Genomic DNA, 18,533 nt, shown 5'->3' with positions numbered 1-18,533 from the left:
GCTGAGATTGCCTCACTGTACTCCAGTCTGGGCAACAGAGCAAGACTCTGTCTCAAACAAACAAAGAAAACCAAATCCCCCCCACCTCGCTACAAAAAACAAAAACAAAAACAAAACAAAACAAAACAAAACAAAAAAACCAGCAAGATCCTGAGGTAACTCGACCTCCTTGGTGATGTCCAGAAGTTTGATTGGTAAAGAGACACAAGCAGCTTTGACCATGGGGGAATCTTACCTCCCAACCTACCCACCTTACTAAGGGCCAAATTGAATAAATCTTTCTCTGCTCCTAAGTGCTCATGAGTCAGTGTTTGGCTTACAGTATATCAGATACTCAATATCTACCCTTTGGGGTTCTTGTGACTCAATGGTGACATTCCGTCTCCAACTAAAGAATCTTATCATAAATTCCTCAAATGACTGATGTACTGACCAGTGTGTAACCTGCAGACACTAAATAGGATGCTGATTTCTTTTAAGGTGAGCTTAAGTCTGAAGTTCAACCGATTGTCTGGTATATAGTTCTTTTTCGTTTTTGAGACGTCACGCCCTTGTCACCCAGGCTGGAGAGCAATGGCGAGACCTTGGCTCACTGTAACCTCTGATTCCCTGGTTCAAGCAATTCTCCTGCCTTAGCCTCCCTAGTAGCTGGGATTACAGGCACGTACCACCACGCCCAGCTAATTTTTGTATTTTTAGTAGAGATGGGGGTTTTACCCCATGTTGGCCAAGCTGGTCTTGATCTCCTGACCTCATGATCCGCCCTCCTTGGCCTCCTGAAGTGCTGGGATTACAGGTGTAAGTCACCACTCCTGGCCACATGTAGACATTCTTAACCTGTCTGATGTCATCTGTAGCCCATGATGGTAACTTCTATATTGTACCCTCTAAGGAAAGGAGTCCCCTCTTTTTTTTTTTTTTTTTTTTTTGAGACAGTCTTGCTCTTGAAACCCAGGCTGGAGTGCAATAGCGCGATCTTGGCTCACTGCAACTTTCGCCTCCCGGGTTCAAGCGATTCTCCTACCTCAGCCTCCCAAGTAGCTGAAACTGCAGGCATGTGCCACCATGCCTGGCTAATTTTTTTTTTTTTTGTATTTTTATTAGAGATGGGGTTTCACCATATTGGTTAGGCTGGTCTCAAACTCCTGACCTCAGGTGATCCACTCTCTCTGTCTCCCAAAGTGCTGGGATTACAGGCATGGGCCACTTCACCCAGCTCCCCCTCCCTTCTTTTAAACTTTCCTATAAAAACCTTGTGACAGGCTCCAAAATAACCCCAACTCTGTTGGTGTGTCTTCCTGGGTCGATCCTCACATCTGGCTTCCAATAAACCTTTATCAAATTATTTCTGCCTCAACAGGCTTAATTTCAGTGGACACTCTGGATTGCTTAATAAATGGTGCTGGCACAACTGGCTATCCATCTGGAAGAAAACTGAGTCCTTTTTCACACCATATGCAAAAATAAATTCCAGCTGGCTCAAAGCTTCAATGTAAAAAATTAAAATCTTAGAAGAAATCCAGAAGACATGTACAAAACAGAAATTAGGAAAATCCTTATAATTAAAAGAGAGAATGCAGAGACCATAAACAAAAACATAGATCTATTACATAAAATCTGAAATATGTGTATCGGAAAAGATATAAATAGACAACTAAAACCTGGGGAATGTAACAGATTTGAATAAATGCACATAGCAAAGAGATGATGCCCTACAACATACAAAGAGCACTTAAAATCAATGAGAACACAATGAAAAGGTGGGCAGAGGGATGATTTTGGCCAATCCAAATGGCCAAGAAGCCTATGTAAAAATGCTCAAATTACCAGTAGTCAGAGAAACAAAAATTAAATTACTTTACACCTAACTGATTAGCAAAAAATTAAAAATGCAAGTGACCATTGAACAATGTGGGGGTTAGTGGTGCCAACCTCTCAGTTAAAAATCTGCAAAAAAGCCAGGCAAGGTGGCTCATGTCTGTAATCCCAACACTTTGGGAGGCCAAGGTGGACAGATCGCTTGAGGTCAGGGGTTTGAGACCAGCCTGGCCAACATGGTCAAACCCCATCTCTCCTAAAAGTACAAAAATTAGCCCAGTGTGTGGTGCACACCTGTAATACCAGCTTGAACCCGGGAGACCAAGGTTGCAGTGAGCCAAAATTGTGCCACTGCACTCCAGCCTGGGCAACTCGGTCTCAAAAAGAAAAAAAATTCTGCATATGACTTTTTATTTTTATTTTTTTAATAGACTGGGTCTCACTATGTTGTACAGGCTGGTCTTGAACTCTTGGGCTCAAGCAATCCTCCTGCTTCAGCCTCCCAAAGAGTTAGAAGTACAGGCATAAGCCACCGTGCCCAGCCTTTTTTTCTTTTCTTTCTTTTTTTGGCGGGGATGGGGGGAGAAGGAGCCAATGCAACAGCCAGTAGTCTTTATTGGAAAGAAGAAACTTTATAGCACATTTTGAGTAACTTAGTGCAGGCGCTCAGTGCACCAGCTGGTGGGGCATCAGCTTGTAATGGGTTCCACGGCTGGGGTATTGCTGGGTCTTGCCTTTGTGCCGCCCAAATCAGAGGACAGTACTGCTGTCCTCTACACAGATTGAGCCCACTATTTATTTGTTGCTGATGGAGAGGACTAAATTAGTCTTCTTTTGTTCCTGAAGCTGCCTTTAGGGTAGTATATTGTAGGGGTCAGACCCTTCCTTGCAGCCATCATGATCTCCCTCTCCAACCCAGTTGCCTGCTCGTCATCAGTAGGAACACCACCTCCAGATGCCGTGGAGCACACTGCGACCACACCACTGGGACCTCAAGCCCTCAGAGCCTGCGCTGCCAGCGCTCCAGCTCCGGGAAGTAACCTTGAACCCATCATGTCTGCAGGCCTTTTTCTTTTTTCTTTTTTTTTTTTTTGAGACAGAGCCTCACTCTGTTGCCCAGGCTGGAGTGTAGTGGCATGATCTGGGCTCACCACAACATCCGCCTCCCGGGTTCAAACGATTCTCCTGCCTCAGCCTCCCTAGTAGGTAGGACAACAGGCACCCGCCACCATGCCTGGCTAATTTTTGTATTTTTAGTAGAGACGGGGTTTCACTATGTTGGCCAGGCTGGTCTCCAACTCCTGACCTTGTGATCTGCCTGCCTCAGCCTCCCAAAGTGCTGTAATCCCCCAAAGGGATTACAGGTGTGAGCCACCATGCCTGGCCTTTTTTCTTTCGTTTTTTTTTTTTTTCCGAGACGGAGTCTCACTCTGTCACCCAGGCTAGAGTGCAGTGGTGTGATCTCGGCACACTGCAACCTCCGCCTCCTGGATTCAGGTGATTCTCCTGCTTCAGACTCTTGAGTAGCTGGGATTACAGGCACGCACCACGATGCCAGCTAATTTTTGTATTTTAGTGGAGATGGGGTTTCACCATGTTGGTCAGGCTGGTCTCAAACTCCTGACCTTGTGATCTGCCTGCCTTGGCCTCCCAAAGTGCTGGGATTACAGGTGTGAGCCACCGTGCCTGGCCTCCTTTTTTTTTATATAGAAGTGCATATAACTTTTGACTCCTCAAACTTAAGTCTACTGTTGACCAGGGGCCTTACTGATAACATAAACAGTGGAGGAACACATATTTTGTATGCTATTATATAATATATATTATATATGTATTATTATATTATATATTATAAGTGTTATACAATGTATTCTTACAATAAAGTAAGCTAGAGGAAAGAAAACATTATTAACAAAATCATAAGGAAGGGAAAATACATTTACTGTTCATTAAGGGGAACTGGGTCATCATAAAGGTCTTCAGCTTTATCATCTTCAGGTTGAGTAGGATGGGGAAGAGGAGGAGGAGTGGTGGGCTTTGGCTGTCTCAGGGGTGGCAGAGGCAGGAGGGGAGGCAGGAGAGGCAGGTACACTCGATGTAACTTTTATTCAAAAAAATAGCCAGGCGAGGCGGTTCACGCCTGTAATCCCAGCACTTTGGGAGGCTGAGGCGGGCGGATCACTTGAGGTCAGGAGTTTGAGACCAGACTGGCCAACATGGTGAAACCCCATCTCTACTAAAAATACAAAAATTATGGGAAACAGTGCAGCTTATTAAAAAAAAAATACAAAAATTAGTTGGGTGTGGCGATGGGCACCTGTAATACCAGCTACTCAGGAGACTGAGGCAGGAGAATCACATGAATCCTGGAGGCAGAGGTTGCAGTGAGCCAAGATTGTGCCATTGCACTCCAGCCTGGGTGACAGAGTGAGACTTCATCTCAAAAAAATTAAATTAATAAATAAAATAAATTTTAGGGGCCCTCTAGTGGCTGCACATCTTTTTCCTCCACTCTGACAGGTACCCCAAAAGCACCTCTATAACAAAGAGAAACTTGGTCCCGGATGCCACAAATCAACATTGTTAGTGATTTAAAGAGACTTGGCCTAATGATGAAAGGTCTCCATTTAAATCTCCCTGGTTTGTGCATCCCTGTAAAGAATCAATCATCAGAAAAAGAAAAAAAAAAAAAAAGAATCAATCATCAGATTGCTCAGATCCCGCCATCTCAGTCAGTCTCAAATACTGTATTTGTGTATGTCTGGGCTGCTAGTGAAGATGTCTGGAGTGTTCAAAAGAATCAATCTAGATTTATAATATGTCAAATTAACAATGCTTAAATGCTAAAGGAAAATTGATTTTCAGAGTTATATTAATTAAATAGATTGGGCAATAAAGTTCCAAAACTAATAAGTATTCCTCTCCATGCACAGAAATATCTTGAATAAAGCAACTATTTAAAAATCTATTTTGCCAGATGCCATTACACTCCAGCCTGGGTGACAGTTAGAGACTCTGACTCAAAAAAAAAAATATATCTATATATATCTATATATATATATACACACACACACACACACACATACATACATATATGAAATGAAAACTGAGAAATCTAAAAATACCTAATTCATTAAAATACTGAAGCCATTACTTTTTTTTTTTTTTTTTTTAAATACAGAGTCTTGATCTTGTTGCCTAGGCTGGAGTACAGTGGTGCAATCTTGGTTCACTGCAATCTTCGCCTCCTGGGTTCAAGCGATTCTCCTGCCCGCCTCGGCTTCCCAAAGTGCTGGGATTATAGGCATGAGCCTGACCCAAATCCCCCCTTTTTATAAGGATGCGAGACATAGTGGATTAGGAACTACCCCAATGACCTCATTTTAACTTGATCACCTCTGTGAAGTCTCATCTCCAAATAAAGCCACACCCTGAGGTGCTGGGGGTTAGGACCTCGACATGGGAATTTCAGAGGGACACAGTTCAACCCCTAACAGAGACTGAAAACAGAGGCATTGGACATGGACCCTGAAAGCCAATCTTCAGGATGGGACTTAGAACTGGATCCCCCACCAGACAGCAACTTCCACCTCTTGAGTTCAAGTGGTTCTCATCCCTCAGCCTCCCGGCAGCTGCGTTTACAGGCACCTGCCACTATGCCTGGCTAATTTTTGTATTTTCAGTAGAGATGGGGTTTTGTCATATTGGCCAGGGTGGTCTCGAACTCCTGACCTTGTGATCCACCTGCGTCAGTCTCTCAAAGTGCAGGGATTACAGGCATGAGCCACTGTACCTGGCTGGAGTGCCCAGGATTTTGAAACCACACATGCTCCCGCCTAGGCACAGAAACCCTTAGCCCCTAACCACAGCAAACACCGAAGCCAGCCCCTTGTCCTGGCTCTCTCAGGCCATTTTTGCAACTGCTCGAGGGGCCTTCCCTGCTCCCCTCAGAGACCTCAATCATGTATGCGACTCAGCCAACACTCTCAGGTTCTTGAGTGTATGTAGCATCATCAGCCAGTAGGGTTGGTTCCTTCTGAGCTTGGAGGGAAGGCTCTCAACATGTGGATCAAATTTTGGATGCAGTGGAGGGGCGGTCCATCTTCCTCTGCAGGCAGCCATAACAGATGCTAACAGAGCCTTGTAAGTTTTGAGGGAGGAGTCAGAAAGCTCAAGTTGGTGGAAATTTTGGACTTGTTTTATTTTATTATTTTTTTGGGATAGGGTCTGGCTCTGTCACCCAGGCTGGAGTCCAGTGGCAGGATCCTGGCCCACTACAGCCTCAAACTTCTGGCCTCAAGTGATCCTCCCACCTCAGTCTCCTGAGTAGCTGGGACTACAGGTGGGTGCCACCATGCCCAGCTAATTTTTGTATTTTTTTGTAGAGAGCAGGCTTAGTCATGTTGCCCAGGTTGATCTCAAACTCCCGGGCTCAAGTAGTCCTCCTGCTTCAGCCTCCCAAAGTGCTGGGACTACAGGTGTAAGCCACCGCGCCCAGCTGGATTTACTGCATGAGACCAGAGGGCCCGCCTCTGACCACGTTCTCTTCTTAGGTTTGTGTGGACCAGAGAGCACTCATCATAGAGGAGACTGGAACGCAAGAGGAGAGGACAGTCATCTCCCCTTCTATCCTCTGCAGTGCATGACAGCCAGCCTCTGTCCTTGCCACACTGGTGCCTGCACCATAAGCCCACTGTAGAAATGGCCACGGTGGGAGACACGCAGGCTATGAGCAGGCCTGTCAGCACAGGATTCCTCACAAAGCTGGTCCTGCCGGGCGCAGTAGTGGCTCATGGCACTTTGGGAGGCTGAAGTGGGTGGACCACGAGGTCAGGAGTTTGAGACCACCCTGACCAACATGGTGAAACCCTGTCTCTACTAAAAAAAAACACAAAGCTGGTCCTAAGCCTAGTTCTGCGGCCAAAGAACATCCAACTTGTCAAAGGCAGACACTGAGGGTGAGCCCTGACGTGGTGTCATCCCTCCCAGAGATCATCGGCCAGAAATGTCACGGCAAGTTGATTACACTGGACTCCTTTCCCTCTGGAGGGGTCAGCGATTCACACTTATCAGACTTCACCCCCTAGTCAGGATGTGGGTTTGCCTTCCTTGTCCACAGTGTCCATACCCCCACAACAATCTGAAGGGCTGCAAAAGGCCTGACTGACCAACAGCATTCCCCCAGAACACATCTTTAGATGGAGGAACACACTTCCTAGGGAAGCAAGCGCAATGGCGTGTTTGCCCATGGGATCTGCTGTTATAACCGTGCTGTCGGAAACTGCTCGCCTCACAGAACCAGGGCACTGCCCACTGAAGCCCTGCTAAAGCATCAGCTCACCCTGCAGGACTGCGGTGCTGTCCCCCTGGAATTTTTTTTTTTTTTTGAGACAAAGTCTCGCTCTGTTGCCCAGGCTGGAGTGAAGTGGTGTGATCTCAGCTCACTGCAGCCTCTGCCTCCCAGGTTCAAGCAATTCTCCTGCCTCAGCCTCTAGAGTAGCCGGCACTACAGGCGCATGCCACCACACCAGGATAATTTTTTGTATTTTAAGTAGAGATAGAGTTTCACTGTGTTAACCAGGCTGGTCTTGATCTCCTAACCTTGTGATCTGCCTGTCTCGACCTCCCAGAGTGCGGGGATTACAAGCGTGAGCCACCGCGCCCGGCCGCCTGGACTTAATACATACACCGAGCCAGTGATGCCCCAGGGAGAACCAAGGTGTGGAAGCTGGGCAGGCCCTTCTCATCTCCTTGCAGAACTTGTGCTCCTGCCCACTGGGACTGAGACCTGGCAGAGCAGAGGCCCCTGTTTCCAGGACAGAAAGCACATCTACCAGGGGACAGCGTAAGGAACGCAGAAACTGAGGCTACAACTACGACCCAGTCGCTTTGGGCTCCTAGGACTAGTAGATCCACAGGCAAGAAGAAAAAAATTTGTAAATTGATGAGGTTTCCTGACCTTGATCACCCTGAGATGTGAGTTGCTGATACATGCTGTGGGCAAACAGGGGTCTATCTGGACGTCAGGGCAGTCCCTGAGGCATCTCTTGGTGCCTCTGTGCCCGTTGGTAGCTGCAGGTGCCCCTCTTGGGCAACCATCTCTTGGCCTCATCTCTGATTTCAGCTGCGGATGGGGTGGACGACTCCCTGTGGGTTCTGACTGCCAGCATGTCTTCACTTTCTACCCTGGACTCTTCCAACACAGCAGATAGGTGAAAGCTGGCATCAACAGTGCTTGGAAGTTGGGGGATAAGGATTAGCACATCCAGGGTCAACTCTCCACCGGGGAGGCATTGTGCGCATGCACTAGACTCCACCCCTCCCACTGGGAGTGGCCAATTCAGGGAGGCATTTGTATACCTCTCAGGTCATCTCAGGCAGAATCATACCCCAGTTCCCTGTAACAGTGACCTCAGCAATACACTCTTGTATGCCACTCTCTTTAGCCCCTAATCCCTGCCCCTTGGATCACCTCCCAAATAAACTCTCTGCCCAGAAAATCGTCCCAGGCTCTGCTTTTAGGGGTGACCAAGTCAAGATACTTCAGAATCTGCTTCTTCTCCTTCATCCTCCATCCAGATCTCTGCCTACCCAGTTGTCCAAACTAGACACCCAAGCATATTCTTTTTTTTTTTTTGAGACTGAGTTTCACTCTTGTTGCCCAGGCTGGGGTGCAATGGTACAATCTTGGCTCACTGCAACCTCCACCTCCTGGGTCCAAGTGATCGTCCTGCCTCAGCCTCCCAAGTAGCTGGGATTACAGGTGTCCACCACCACGCCTGCCTAATTTTTGTATTTTTAGTAGAGACAGCGTTTTGCCATGTTGGCCAGGCCGGTCTCGAACTCCTGACGTCAGGTGATCCACCCACCTTGGCCAAGTGCTGGGATGCAACAGCCTCTTAACTCTTTTTCCCCACCATCAGTCCTGCCTGCTCCGGCCCAGCCTCTGTCCTACAGCCTGTGATGCATTCAAATGCAGACGTGCTCCCAGGACTTGCCCTTGGCTGACCAACTGTCTCAGCGTTCAGACATGTGCTAAGCTTGGCTGAACACACAGTAGGTGAGCATTAGCCCAACGACAGCTTTGTGATCCAGAACCTGCAGTTGCAGAGACCCAGAATGCTTACCGCCACAAGGTCTGGAACAGAGGATTCTCGGGGGAAGCAGAGAAAAGGTGCCAGAGGCACTCCAGGTCTCTGACGACACGCTACAGACCACGGCAATGGCCTCACCCAGAGACACCCCCACCCCCCATTTCCTGTTCCCATCACCTCAGTTAATTCACTGTCCCTCTGGGGGCTTAGCAGATGGAAAGGCTTGTCTGAGATCACTGTCAGTGACTGGCGGACTGGTGTCACCAGGGTCTGGGGCGCTCTCCTCGGCACAGTGGGGACGAAACCAGAAGGAATGATCAAATGCCCAGGAACTTTCTTTACTTTTTATCACCTTTAATGTATTTTTAATAATTTTTTGCCTCATTTACCAGATAAATCATCTAAATAAATAGATGCTATACAGTCTCTTACCAATGTCAGTACAAAAATAAAACCGCGCTCTACATCCACTCTGACTCTCCCAGCACACACACACTCGGCAAAGGCATGTGCTTGGAATCAACTCGTGCCCCCGACCCCTCCCAGATACATTCATTTAGTCTGAACAAAGCTCGAAGCTCATTCTGTGCAAAGGAAGCGCTCTTGTGCTGAGACCCGGTGGCCGCGTCTGGCCACTTATAAAGCAAAAGCTAAACCACCTCACAGAAGCACAGCGCCTGCCCCTGGAACACAGGGAGAGGAGGAGACTGGCAGCGAGGTCACCACCCTAACAGCAGTGATGGTCCTGCATTCCAGGCGGCCGTGCCAGGGGTGGGGGTATGTCCTCCGCACCGCCCACCACAAAAGGGAAAGTACCCACAGGCCTCTACATTCAAAGCGGGTAGGGGCTGGGGGAAAGAAAGGCAGGTGGGCAAATGCTTTCTAAGCCCTCCTCCCACCCCCAAGATTACTGGCCTTTGAAGGGGGCTGTGGGGGTGGAGGTCACTGTCTGCCTTGCTCTACTGGGCCACTCTGGGCTGGAAGGAGGCCTGCATGGCTACACCACAGGTGACCTCATAGAGGTCACCTGTCCTGGGGAATGGTCCTAACGGCCCACAGTCTTTTCCCCCAGGGAGCCCGCTCACTACAGCCCATGAGCCACGTGGCTGCCCTAAGCTGGGCACCTCAAGCCCACCCATCCCAGGTCACACCACTGGAGTCCGGCTCTCCCTGAGCCACGGGGTTCCCCATGGGCCATAAAGGGCTGAGTAAGGGGAAAGATACGTCCTGCTGCTACAGACAAAACAACTGCAGCCCTCACACAAAAAGCCCCGTGAAATCACAGACCCATAGATTGCAAAAATAGTTGTTTGAAAGTGACCAGGAAGCAGGAAAAAGGTCCCATGTCCCCTGGGGGATGGGAAGCCTGACTTCTGCTGGAAGCTGCCAGCCATATTCCAAAGCCATGGGCCAAGACATTCAACTAGAGGTTCCCCCACCTGCCAACCCTCTATCACCTTCCCCTCCGCTGGGCACCCCTCTCCTGGAAGAGCTCCCCTGGGACCCCAAACTTTCCCTTCCCCTCCACAGGGCCCCACAGCTGGAGACGGGTAGTGATTCCTGCTGCCCCTTTTCCAGACCCACCCCACATATTCCTCTAGATTCCATTCCCTGGGCTGGAGGTGAATCAGGTCACCCTGGTGGGGACTGTCCCCCAATGGAAGCACTGAATTGACCGTGGACAACTAAACATTGAGGAGGAAGGACAGAGAGACTCAGGATCTGGGCAGCCTGTCAGCAGAGCGCCCCAGGCAGAAAGGGCTGTAGGCGGTCTTTGGTTTGGGAACTGGGAAGACAGGGTCTGGGAGAGAATCACCCTCTCCTTGCCTCCGTAGAGACTCTGTGACTTCCTGAGGACACAGCGCAGAGCTTCGGGGAGGGTGGGCAGGTTTCAAACTCACCGGCCACACTCCACTCTTGGTGTGTGTTACTCTGACTGACAGCCAAGGAAAGACAGGAGAATCGGCCTTTTCCATGCTCCCCTCAGGTCCCCCAATCTGGCTTTTTCTCCCCTACAGGACTGGAAGAGGGAAAGTCACTCCTCACTGGCAGAGAAGCCACTGGCTGCCAGGACACCATGTACAAGCCAGAAAACAGTGCCCCTTACGAGGGTATGGGCTGGTACAAAGCCTGCCCATCACACACAGGCAGCCTGACCTCAGAGAGGCGTGGCAGAGGTCCCTCCACAGGAACACAGCTCTGCTCCAGCTGTGGCATTTAGGTTGGATGGGCAGAGGATGCAGAATGGGAGGAGGAAGGGGCGTAGGAGTCGAGGGCTGCCCTGAGAACACGGTGGGACACTCCCTCCCTCTCTGACTGCCCACACCTGGGCTGGCTGAGTTGGAGAAGAGGGCAGAAAAAAAGGGAAATCTGAAGGCTGAAAAGTCACCTGAGTCAGAAAGAACAAGAACCCCTCAGGGGAGGAAGGACAGGGTCCAGAAGTCTGAAAGCCTGTGCTGATACACCGCACAACTTAGCAGATGCCTGCACACCCGCAGCCTGGCCCGGTGCAGCTTAGAAGCCGCTTCTGCATGCCTGGAGCCCGGGGTGCCATCACACCCATGCCAGGCCCCTGCCCTCCGCTGAAAGCCGCAATCAAGTAGCAAGGTGCATGCAAGGTGGAGGAAGTGTGGGTGTGGTGGCACAATCTTCTGTGCTATGAACTGCCCAAGTTCCCCTGGCCGGGGTTTCTAAACCAGATTTTGCAAGGCCCCTGTGGACACGTCTGCAGACCCACATGCGTTCGTGGGGCACATGGGAATGTACACATGAAGGGTAACGTGTGCACACCTGGGTAGCCAGGCGTGCGTGAGCATTTCTGCATGGGCCAGGTGATGAGGGGAGGGCAGAGCTCTCAGCAGAAGGGTCTCGGCAGCGTCTCCTCCCTGGGAAGGGTAGAAGCCTCTCTGAAGGGGAAGGGACTTGCCCCAAGCGACCTCAACCCTTCCTCCTGCCCCACTCACTTTTCGTTGAAACCAGCCTCCACAGCCCACTGCAAAGCTGGAGTGGAAAGTTCAAGGTAAAGACCCAATCAAAACATAAAGGGGAAAAACAGCCAGCCAGGCTGGGGTGGGATACTCAAGGGAGAGGGTTTGGGCCTTCCAACACTCCTTTAACTCCTAGAACCAGCGGCTGCGTCACTAGAGGAGAATGATGATGGGGGTGTCACCGGCAGGGGACATCCTGTCCCCATCCTGCCCTGGGGGTGGTCCCCCAACTCCCAGAACAACTCTCTCCATCCCCAGCCTGAGGCTGCGTGGTAAACGTCCCTCAGAAAAAGGGCCGGGTGGTGGGAGAGTGGTGGCATCTTCTCCCCTCTCGCTGCTCGGTATTTTTTTTTAATAAAATAATTACCCCGCCCCCAACCCATCCCTATCTCTGGAAGTCCCACCCCAAGCCCAAAAGAAAACAGTTTAAAGAAGAGTAAAAACGGTGATTCAGAACTTCCCACTTCGGTCTCGGAAGAAGCCCTCAGCCGCCTGAGCCTCGCGGAAGGTGACGGTGATGGAGTTGGCGGTGATGTCCGTCACAGTCACCTCACTTGGGGGGAGCACAGGTGTCCAGGGAGGGGGCCCCTCGGCCAGGTCGGCATCTGCTGCAGCGTGAGACACAGACAGACAGATGGGAGCAGCGTTGAAAAGTGAGAAGCCATGCAGACCACCCAACCCCACCCCAACTCCAGGTCTTCCTCTCTGCGTCTTCAGCCAGCTCAGGGCCTCGCACAGGACTGGACACTGGGAGGAGGGCCCTGGGGGCATCTTCCCAGCCTAGACAAGAGCTCATCCGGAACAGGAAGACAGGAGGAGCCCTGGGCTAGTGTCGGGGCACTGAGCCCAGACCCGACTGTCCCCGAAAAGCTCTAAGGGCCCTCTTTGGACATTGAGTCAGTTGGATCTGATGACCCATAGGGCCCTTTCCAGTTCTGAGTGTCTCTGGGCCTGGGCCGCCTTACCCTCCTCTTCAGGGGGCTGCGCAGCAGGCTCCCACTCGCCAGCCGCCTGCAGGACGTCTGGGGCCGGTTGCTCCTGCAGGAAGAGCTCCCGTCGATGGCTGTGGCTCTCCAGGTTGGGCCCGCGGGGCGGGAACTTCTTGCGTGAGAGCCGCAGGTACTTGTGGGCCTTTCGGGGCTTGCGGAGTGGGAAGGGCAGGGTGGGCACCAAGGGGCCCTTGTCCACCAGCTCAGGTGCCCCCGCCTTGACCACCCCCTCGGGGCTCCCGCTGCCGAGCGGGCAGGTCAGGGAGAAGCAGAGCTTCTCCTTGCCCTTGGCCTTGTGGGAGCTCCGCAGGTCCATGCTGTACAGCCGCTGCGGGGGCAAGCCAGGGCAGCGCGGGTCAGCCCCGCCCTCCCACCCACCACACCTTTGCTCATGCTGTTCTTCCCACCCGGAGTGCCCTTCCCACATCTGCTCACCCAACTCCTCCCTGTGCCGTGGACGGCCACCATCCCACCCCACCCAACTCCAGCTCAGAGAGTGGGCCCCCAAGCAGCCCCAGGCTCTGCCAGCTCAGCCCAGCCTCTGGGCCCCACAGTGCACTCTCATCTCCCCAGGGATGGGGGCTGGGGCCACAGGTTTACTCCTTCCATACCCAGCAGAGAAGCATACAAGAAGAACAAACTGAAAACTGACCAAGAGAAACAAATCTGAATGCATCACAGAGTTAGCCTTCATTTTAGGAAAGGCCTCTTTGCTTGCCAGAGCACCTCCAAAACTGACGCTGCCGGCTCACCCAGGAGATGGTGAAGGGCAGAGGGCAAAGGGTGTGCCCTTGGAGTTGCTTGGGGCAAAGTCAAGCAAGTGGCACACACAGCATCGCATGCCCGTGCCGCCCAGCCAAAGCGACAGGGCTCCACCCGGCTGCAGGTGCACCTGAGCCCTCCAGGGTGCTCCTGGGCCCTGTGAGCTGCCTCATGCGGCTCCCTCTGCTGACTGCCTGCCACACCTCTGGAGCTGGAGGGCAAGTCCGTCCACCCCTGAAAATTGTAATTTGGGAATTTATCTTATTTACTTTGGGAGAATTTACATGAATCCACAAAAGATCCATGGTGCCAAGATGTTGGGAGACTCTGGATCACCGGGATAGTACCTTCTCCTGCCACCTGTCACCAAAGGCCAGGAGATCCCAGGAAGAGAATGCAGCCATTAGATGGGAACCGTGAGGCCAAACACCTCTAAGCTGAAGGAAGAGATGACAACGCAGGCCCCGCTCACAGTCGTGCCTGCTAACGGCACCACATGTCCCGAGGTGCGGGCTGCTGCAGTGACGGGAGGAGGCTGAACTGGGAGGGGACTGGGAAAACACTGCAGTGGCTGAGAGACCCGTCCTGCAGGCAGCTGACTCAAAACCCACTCCTCCCACCGGGCTCGCAGGCCATCAGAAGCCCAGTATAGGCCGGGCACGGTGGCTCATGCCTGTAATCCCAGCACTTTGGGAGGCGGAGATGGACGGATCACCTGAGGTCAGGAGTTTGAGACCAGCCTGGCCAACATGGTGAAACCCCATTTCTACTAAAAAATACAAAAATTAGCCAGGCATGGTGGCGGGCACCTGTAATCCCAGCTACTTGGGAGGCTGAGGCAGGAGAATCACTTAAACCTGGGAGGCAGAGGTTGCAGTGAGCCGAGATGGCACCAGTACACTCCAGCCTGGGCGACAGAGCAAGACTCTGTCAAAAAAAAAGAAGCCCAGGAAATTCTACCATTCTGCAAGGCAGCTTCTTCTTCCTTGGCAACCTCATCACAAGAGAACTGCAGCTATTAAAGGGACGCAGGTGGTAACAGTCATGTCCTGGGTAAGCTACCGGCCTCCCTGAGCCTTAGTTTCTTTCTCAGCGAAACAGTGAAGAGACTGTAGGAGCCAACCTCCAAGGAGAGCCCCACCCATCCCCGCCTCCTGGAATTCCCACCTATGGGCAGTCCCTTCCCACACCAAGTGCTGTGGTGTGTGACTTCCCAGGTTAGGACATAAAAGACACTGTGGCTTCTTCCCTGCACACTCAAGCAGCCCTCTGGAAAGGTCCACGCCATGAGGAACAGCTCCTGCCAACGACCAGCCCTGACCTGCCAGCCTGTGAGCAGCCCCCTTGGAAGCAGATCCTGAAGCCCTGGTCAAGCCTACAGATGACTACAGCCCAGCCAACACCTTGACTACAGCCCAAACTCGAACCACTAAAGAACCAGCCAGTGCACTCCCTAATTCCTGACCCCCAGAGACCATGGGAAATCATAAATGGTTATTGCTTCAAGTTGCCACGTTAAAGGGGAGAGATAACAAACACACCTGCCCTGTGGGCTTAGTATGTGGAGTGTGTTCACTGGTGAAGCACACCAGCACAGAGCCTGGCATGCAGACCTCCGGGAGATGTTACTTTCCTTCTTAGGCTCAATTCACACCAAACACAGTGGAACACATCTACTGCATGAAGGGAGGCCCACCCACGCTTGTGAAAGTCTCCGTGGGCTATAAGCAGGAGTGGCCAGGACACGTGATATGGACCACATGCAAGTGGACCATGAATCCTGACTTTCTGGCTTCCAATGCCTGGGGAGCCTTACTACATTAAGGAGAGCGGGTATTCTCTTTACCCCCATTTTACAGGTGAAAAGGCTTGCCTACAACCACACACAGGCAGAGTATTCCTTACCTGAAATGCTTGGGACCAGAAGTGTTTTGGACTTCAAATTTTTTTTAGGAGTTTGGAATATTTGCATTATATTTACTAGCTGAGCATCCCCAATCCAAAAATCTGAAATTCAGAATGCTCCAATGAGCACTTTCTTTGAATACCATGTTGGTGCTCAAAGTATTTTGGATTGTGGAGCATTTCAGACTTTGTTTTTTTTGGGGGGGACAGAGTTTCAGTCTTACCACCCAGGCTGGAGTGCAATGGCATGATCTTGGCTCACTACAACCTCCGCCTCTTGAGTTCAAGCAACTCTCCTGTCTCAGCCTCCCGAGAAGCTGGGATTACAGGTGCCCATCACCACACCTGGGTAATTTTTCTATTTTCAACAGAGACGGGGTTTCACCGCATTGGCCAGGCTGGTTTTGAACTCCTGACCTCAGCTGATCTGCCTGCCTCGGCTTCCCAAAGTGTTGGGATTACAGGCGTGAGCCACCACACCTGGCCGAATTTCGGATTTTGGATCAGGGAGATTCAACCTGTGACTGCACTGCTCCACACTCCACTGGCCTGTCACTGCAAAGCACTGAGGTTAGCAAAGGCCCCAAAGACCTACGACATGGGCACGCCAGATGCTGCAGAGACTTGGGCCCCCACCTGACTGAAGGTTGGAAGAGGAGGCTCTATAAGTTTTTTCCCATTCAAAAATGACACACTTCTAAGAGTCTGACATTCCAAGGCTATAGTTCTACAAATCTAAGACTCTGTTTCTTGGATTCTGAAATTCTAGTCTCTCATGTTTCCTCAATTCTAACGTTTATGTTTCTGAGGTTCTCAAATACTATAATTTTGTGTTTAAAGATTCAGAGCATCAAAAGGTTCAAAGCTTTCAAGCCTTCCTTACAGCAACATTTTAAGCTTTCAAAATCCTAGGATTCCACTGGCCCTCGGCCCACCCTCCCTCTCACCATGGCACCTCCCACTCAGTCTGTCTTGCCAGGGCACCAGCCCCCCCCACAGGCTTTCCCCAACTCTTCCCATCAAAACTTACCCAAGTGGCCCACCCCACAGTGCCCTGGGTGGTGCAGGGGAGCAGACACAGATCAGCTCAACCAGCCAGTGTAAATGCGCCAAGGGGCCGAAGGGGACTGGGGGCTGGACAGGGGGAGAAAGGAGGCACAAAAGCAGGCCGGTTACCTGCAGCAGAAGCCGCTTGGGTTTCGGACCTCTCTTCCTATACCCCGACGCTCGGTCTCTCTCCTCCCTGGGGTGTGATGCAGGCAGCAGAAGAAAAGGAAACACTGGTGACATCTAAGGGAAGGGAAGGTGTCCGCTTCGCCTGTCCTCTGCTGTCTGCCAGGGAGCGAACACTCCCCACTGGCCTGCCCACCCATCCTCCCCATTGCCTGGCTGGAACCCTAACAATGGGGGTCACACGTTCAGCTCTCAGGGCCTTGGTCTTCCCATCTGACAAATGGGGAGGCCAACTGCTGAGGCAGGGACTCACAGCATCTCGTAAAACACGTGGGTCCTTCTGGGGCTCCAGGGCCATGTGAGGGCTCCGCTCTGGGGACCCCCTAAAAAACATGGCTCAGTATTTCCTCCTAGAGGAGTGATACAGAAGCCTGTCAATCCAATTTGCTTTGAATGTCCCATGGGAGCTGATGGGAATGGCAAGTCCCTGTGCGAGTGACGTTCTGCACAGGCTGCCCTAACAGACCCCAAATTTGGGATCTCTGTGAACCTGGGAGAGCAGAGAGGCTCCTACCCTGTCTGCACCATCTTGTTGGGGGACAGGAGGAAAATCAGCCTGTTCTGATGCCCAGCAGATGCCTTTACATGTACCAAACACACAAAGCACAGCTGAGGTCGGGTGAGGTGGCTCATGCCTGTAATCCCAGCACTTTGGGAGGCTGAAGTGAGCAGATAACTTGAGCTCAGGGGTTTGAGACCAGCCTGGGCAACACGGTGAAACCCCATCTAGCAAAAATATAAAAATTAGCCAGGCAAGGTGGTACACACCTGTGGTCCCAAATACTCAGGAGGCTGAGGCAGAATTGCTTAGTTTTTTTTTTTTTTAAATGGAGTCTCACTATGTCACCCAGGCTGGAGTGCAGTGGTACGATCTCTGCTCACTGCTGCAACCTCCACCTCCTAGGTTCAAGCGATTCTCCTGCCTCAGCCTCCAGAGTAGCTGGGATTACAGGCACCCACCACCACACCCAGCTAATTTTTGTATTTTTAGTAGAGACGGAGTTTCACTATGTTGGCCAGGCTGGCCTCGAACTCCTGACCTCAGGTGATCTGCCTGCGTCGGTCTCCCAAAGTGCTGGAATTACAGACATGAGCCACCGCGCCTGGCTGAGAATTGCTTGAGCTTGGGAGGCAGAGGTTACATGAGCCAAGATCACATCACTGCACTCCAGCCTAGGCAACAGAGTGAGGCTCCATCTCAAAAAAAACAAAAAACAAAACAAAACAAAAAGAAAAACAAGCATGACTTGACGATGCCACAAAGCTACACATGACACGAAAGACAACACAACCAGAGACTCCAAACTGCCAAAAGTAGCCAGGAGAGTCAAAGTCATGTCATCCCGCCTCCCGCTTCGGTTCTCTCAACCACACTCTCTGCAGCCCCCGGGACGGAGGCCACGTGGACAGCAGAAAGAATGTGGAGGCCAGGATCTCACCCCTTCTCCTCTTCCTGGTCGTGTTATCTTGGGCCAGGCTCTGACTCTGAGCTCAGCACACACCAGTGAACCTGCGGCATGTACTGCAAATGTCTGAACATCCACAAAGCATCCATCCCCTGCAGGATACCCGGGGGCCGAGGGAAAGGACCCTGGAGGAAGACTGGAATCTGGGCCTTTGGTACCTGCCCACGCTCCACGGATTCCCAAGTGTTGCACCCTGTTGGACCAAGACCCCACCAAACACCTGGGAGGCAGAAAGAAACACTGGGACAGGGACATCCTGATTTTTTTTTTTTTTTTTTT

At 51.4% G+C, this 18,533-nt stretch overlaps 1 protein-coding gene and 1 pseudogene across 6 annotated transcripts in view; both read right to left on the bottom strand.

Moving 5' to 3' along the window:
* Positions 1 to 2,394: 2,394 nt before the first annotated feature.
* On the bottom strand, positions 2,395 to 2,870 carry LOC108315301 (annotated as a pseudogene).
* A 6,375-nt stretch (positions 2,871 to 9,245) lies between these two features.
* Positions 9,246 to 18,533, bottom strand: part of CBX7 (chromobox 7) — a 21,850-nt gene continuing 12,562 nt past the window's right edge. For 3 of the 6 annotated variants that reach the window (XM_017544586.2, XM_017544584.2, XM_017544590.2), the window contains 3 exons: positions 16,732 to 16,798; positions 12,865 to 13,216; positions 9,246 to 12,507 (listed from right to left, as the gene is read on the bottom strand). In XM_017544586.2, coding sequence (XP_017400075.1) covers positions 12,350 to 12,507; positions 12,865 to 13,216; positions 16,732 to 16,798 — 577 coding nt within the window. In that variant the 3' untranslated portion in view covers positions 9,246 to 12,349. The remainder of the gene's footprint in view (positions 12,508 to 12,864; positions 13,217 to 16,731; positions 16,799 to 18,533) is intronic. The other 3 variants (XM_037744379.1, XM_017544585.2, XM_037744381.1) reach the window with 2 other exon arrangements.

The sequence above is a fragment of the Cebus imitator genome, unplaced genomic scaffold (genome assembly GCF_001604975.1).
Source record: "Cebus imitator isolate Cc_AM_T3 unplaced genomic scaffold, Cebus_imitator-1.0 Scaffold170, whole genome shotgun sequence".
NCBI lineage: Eukaryota > Metazoa > Chordata > Mammalia > Primates > Cebidae > Cebus > Cebus imitator.
Note: the sequence above shows the minus strand (reverse complement) of the source record. Positions and strands in the feature narration are given on the sequence as shown.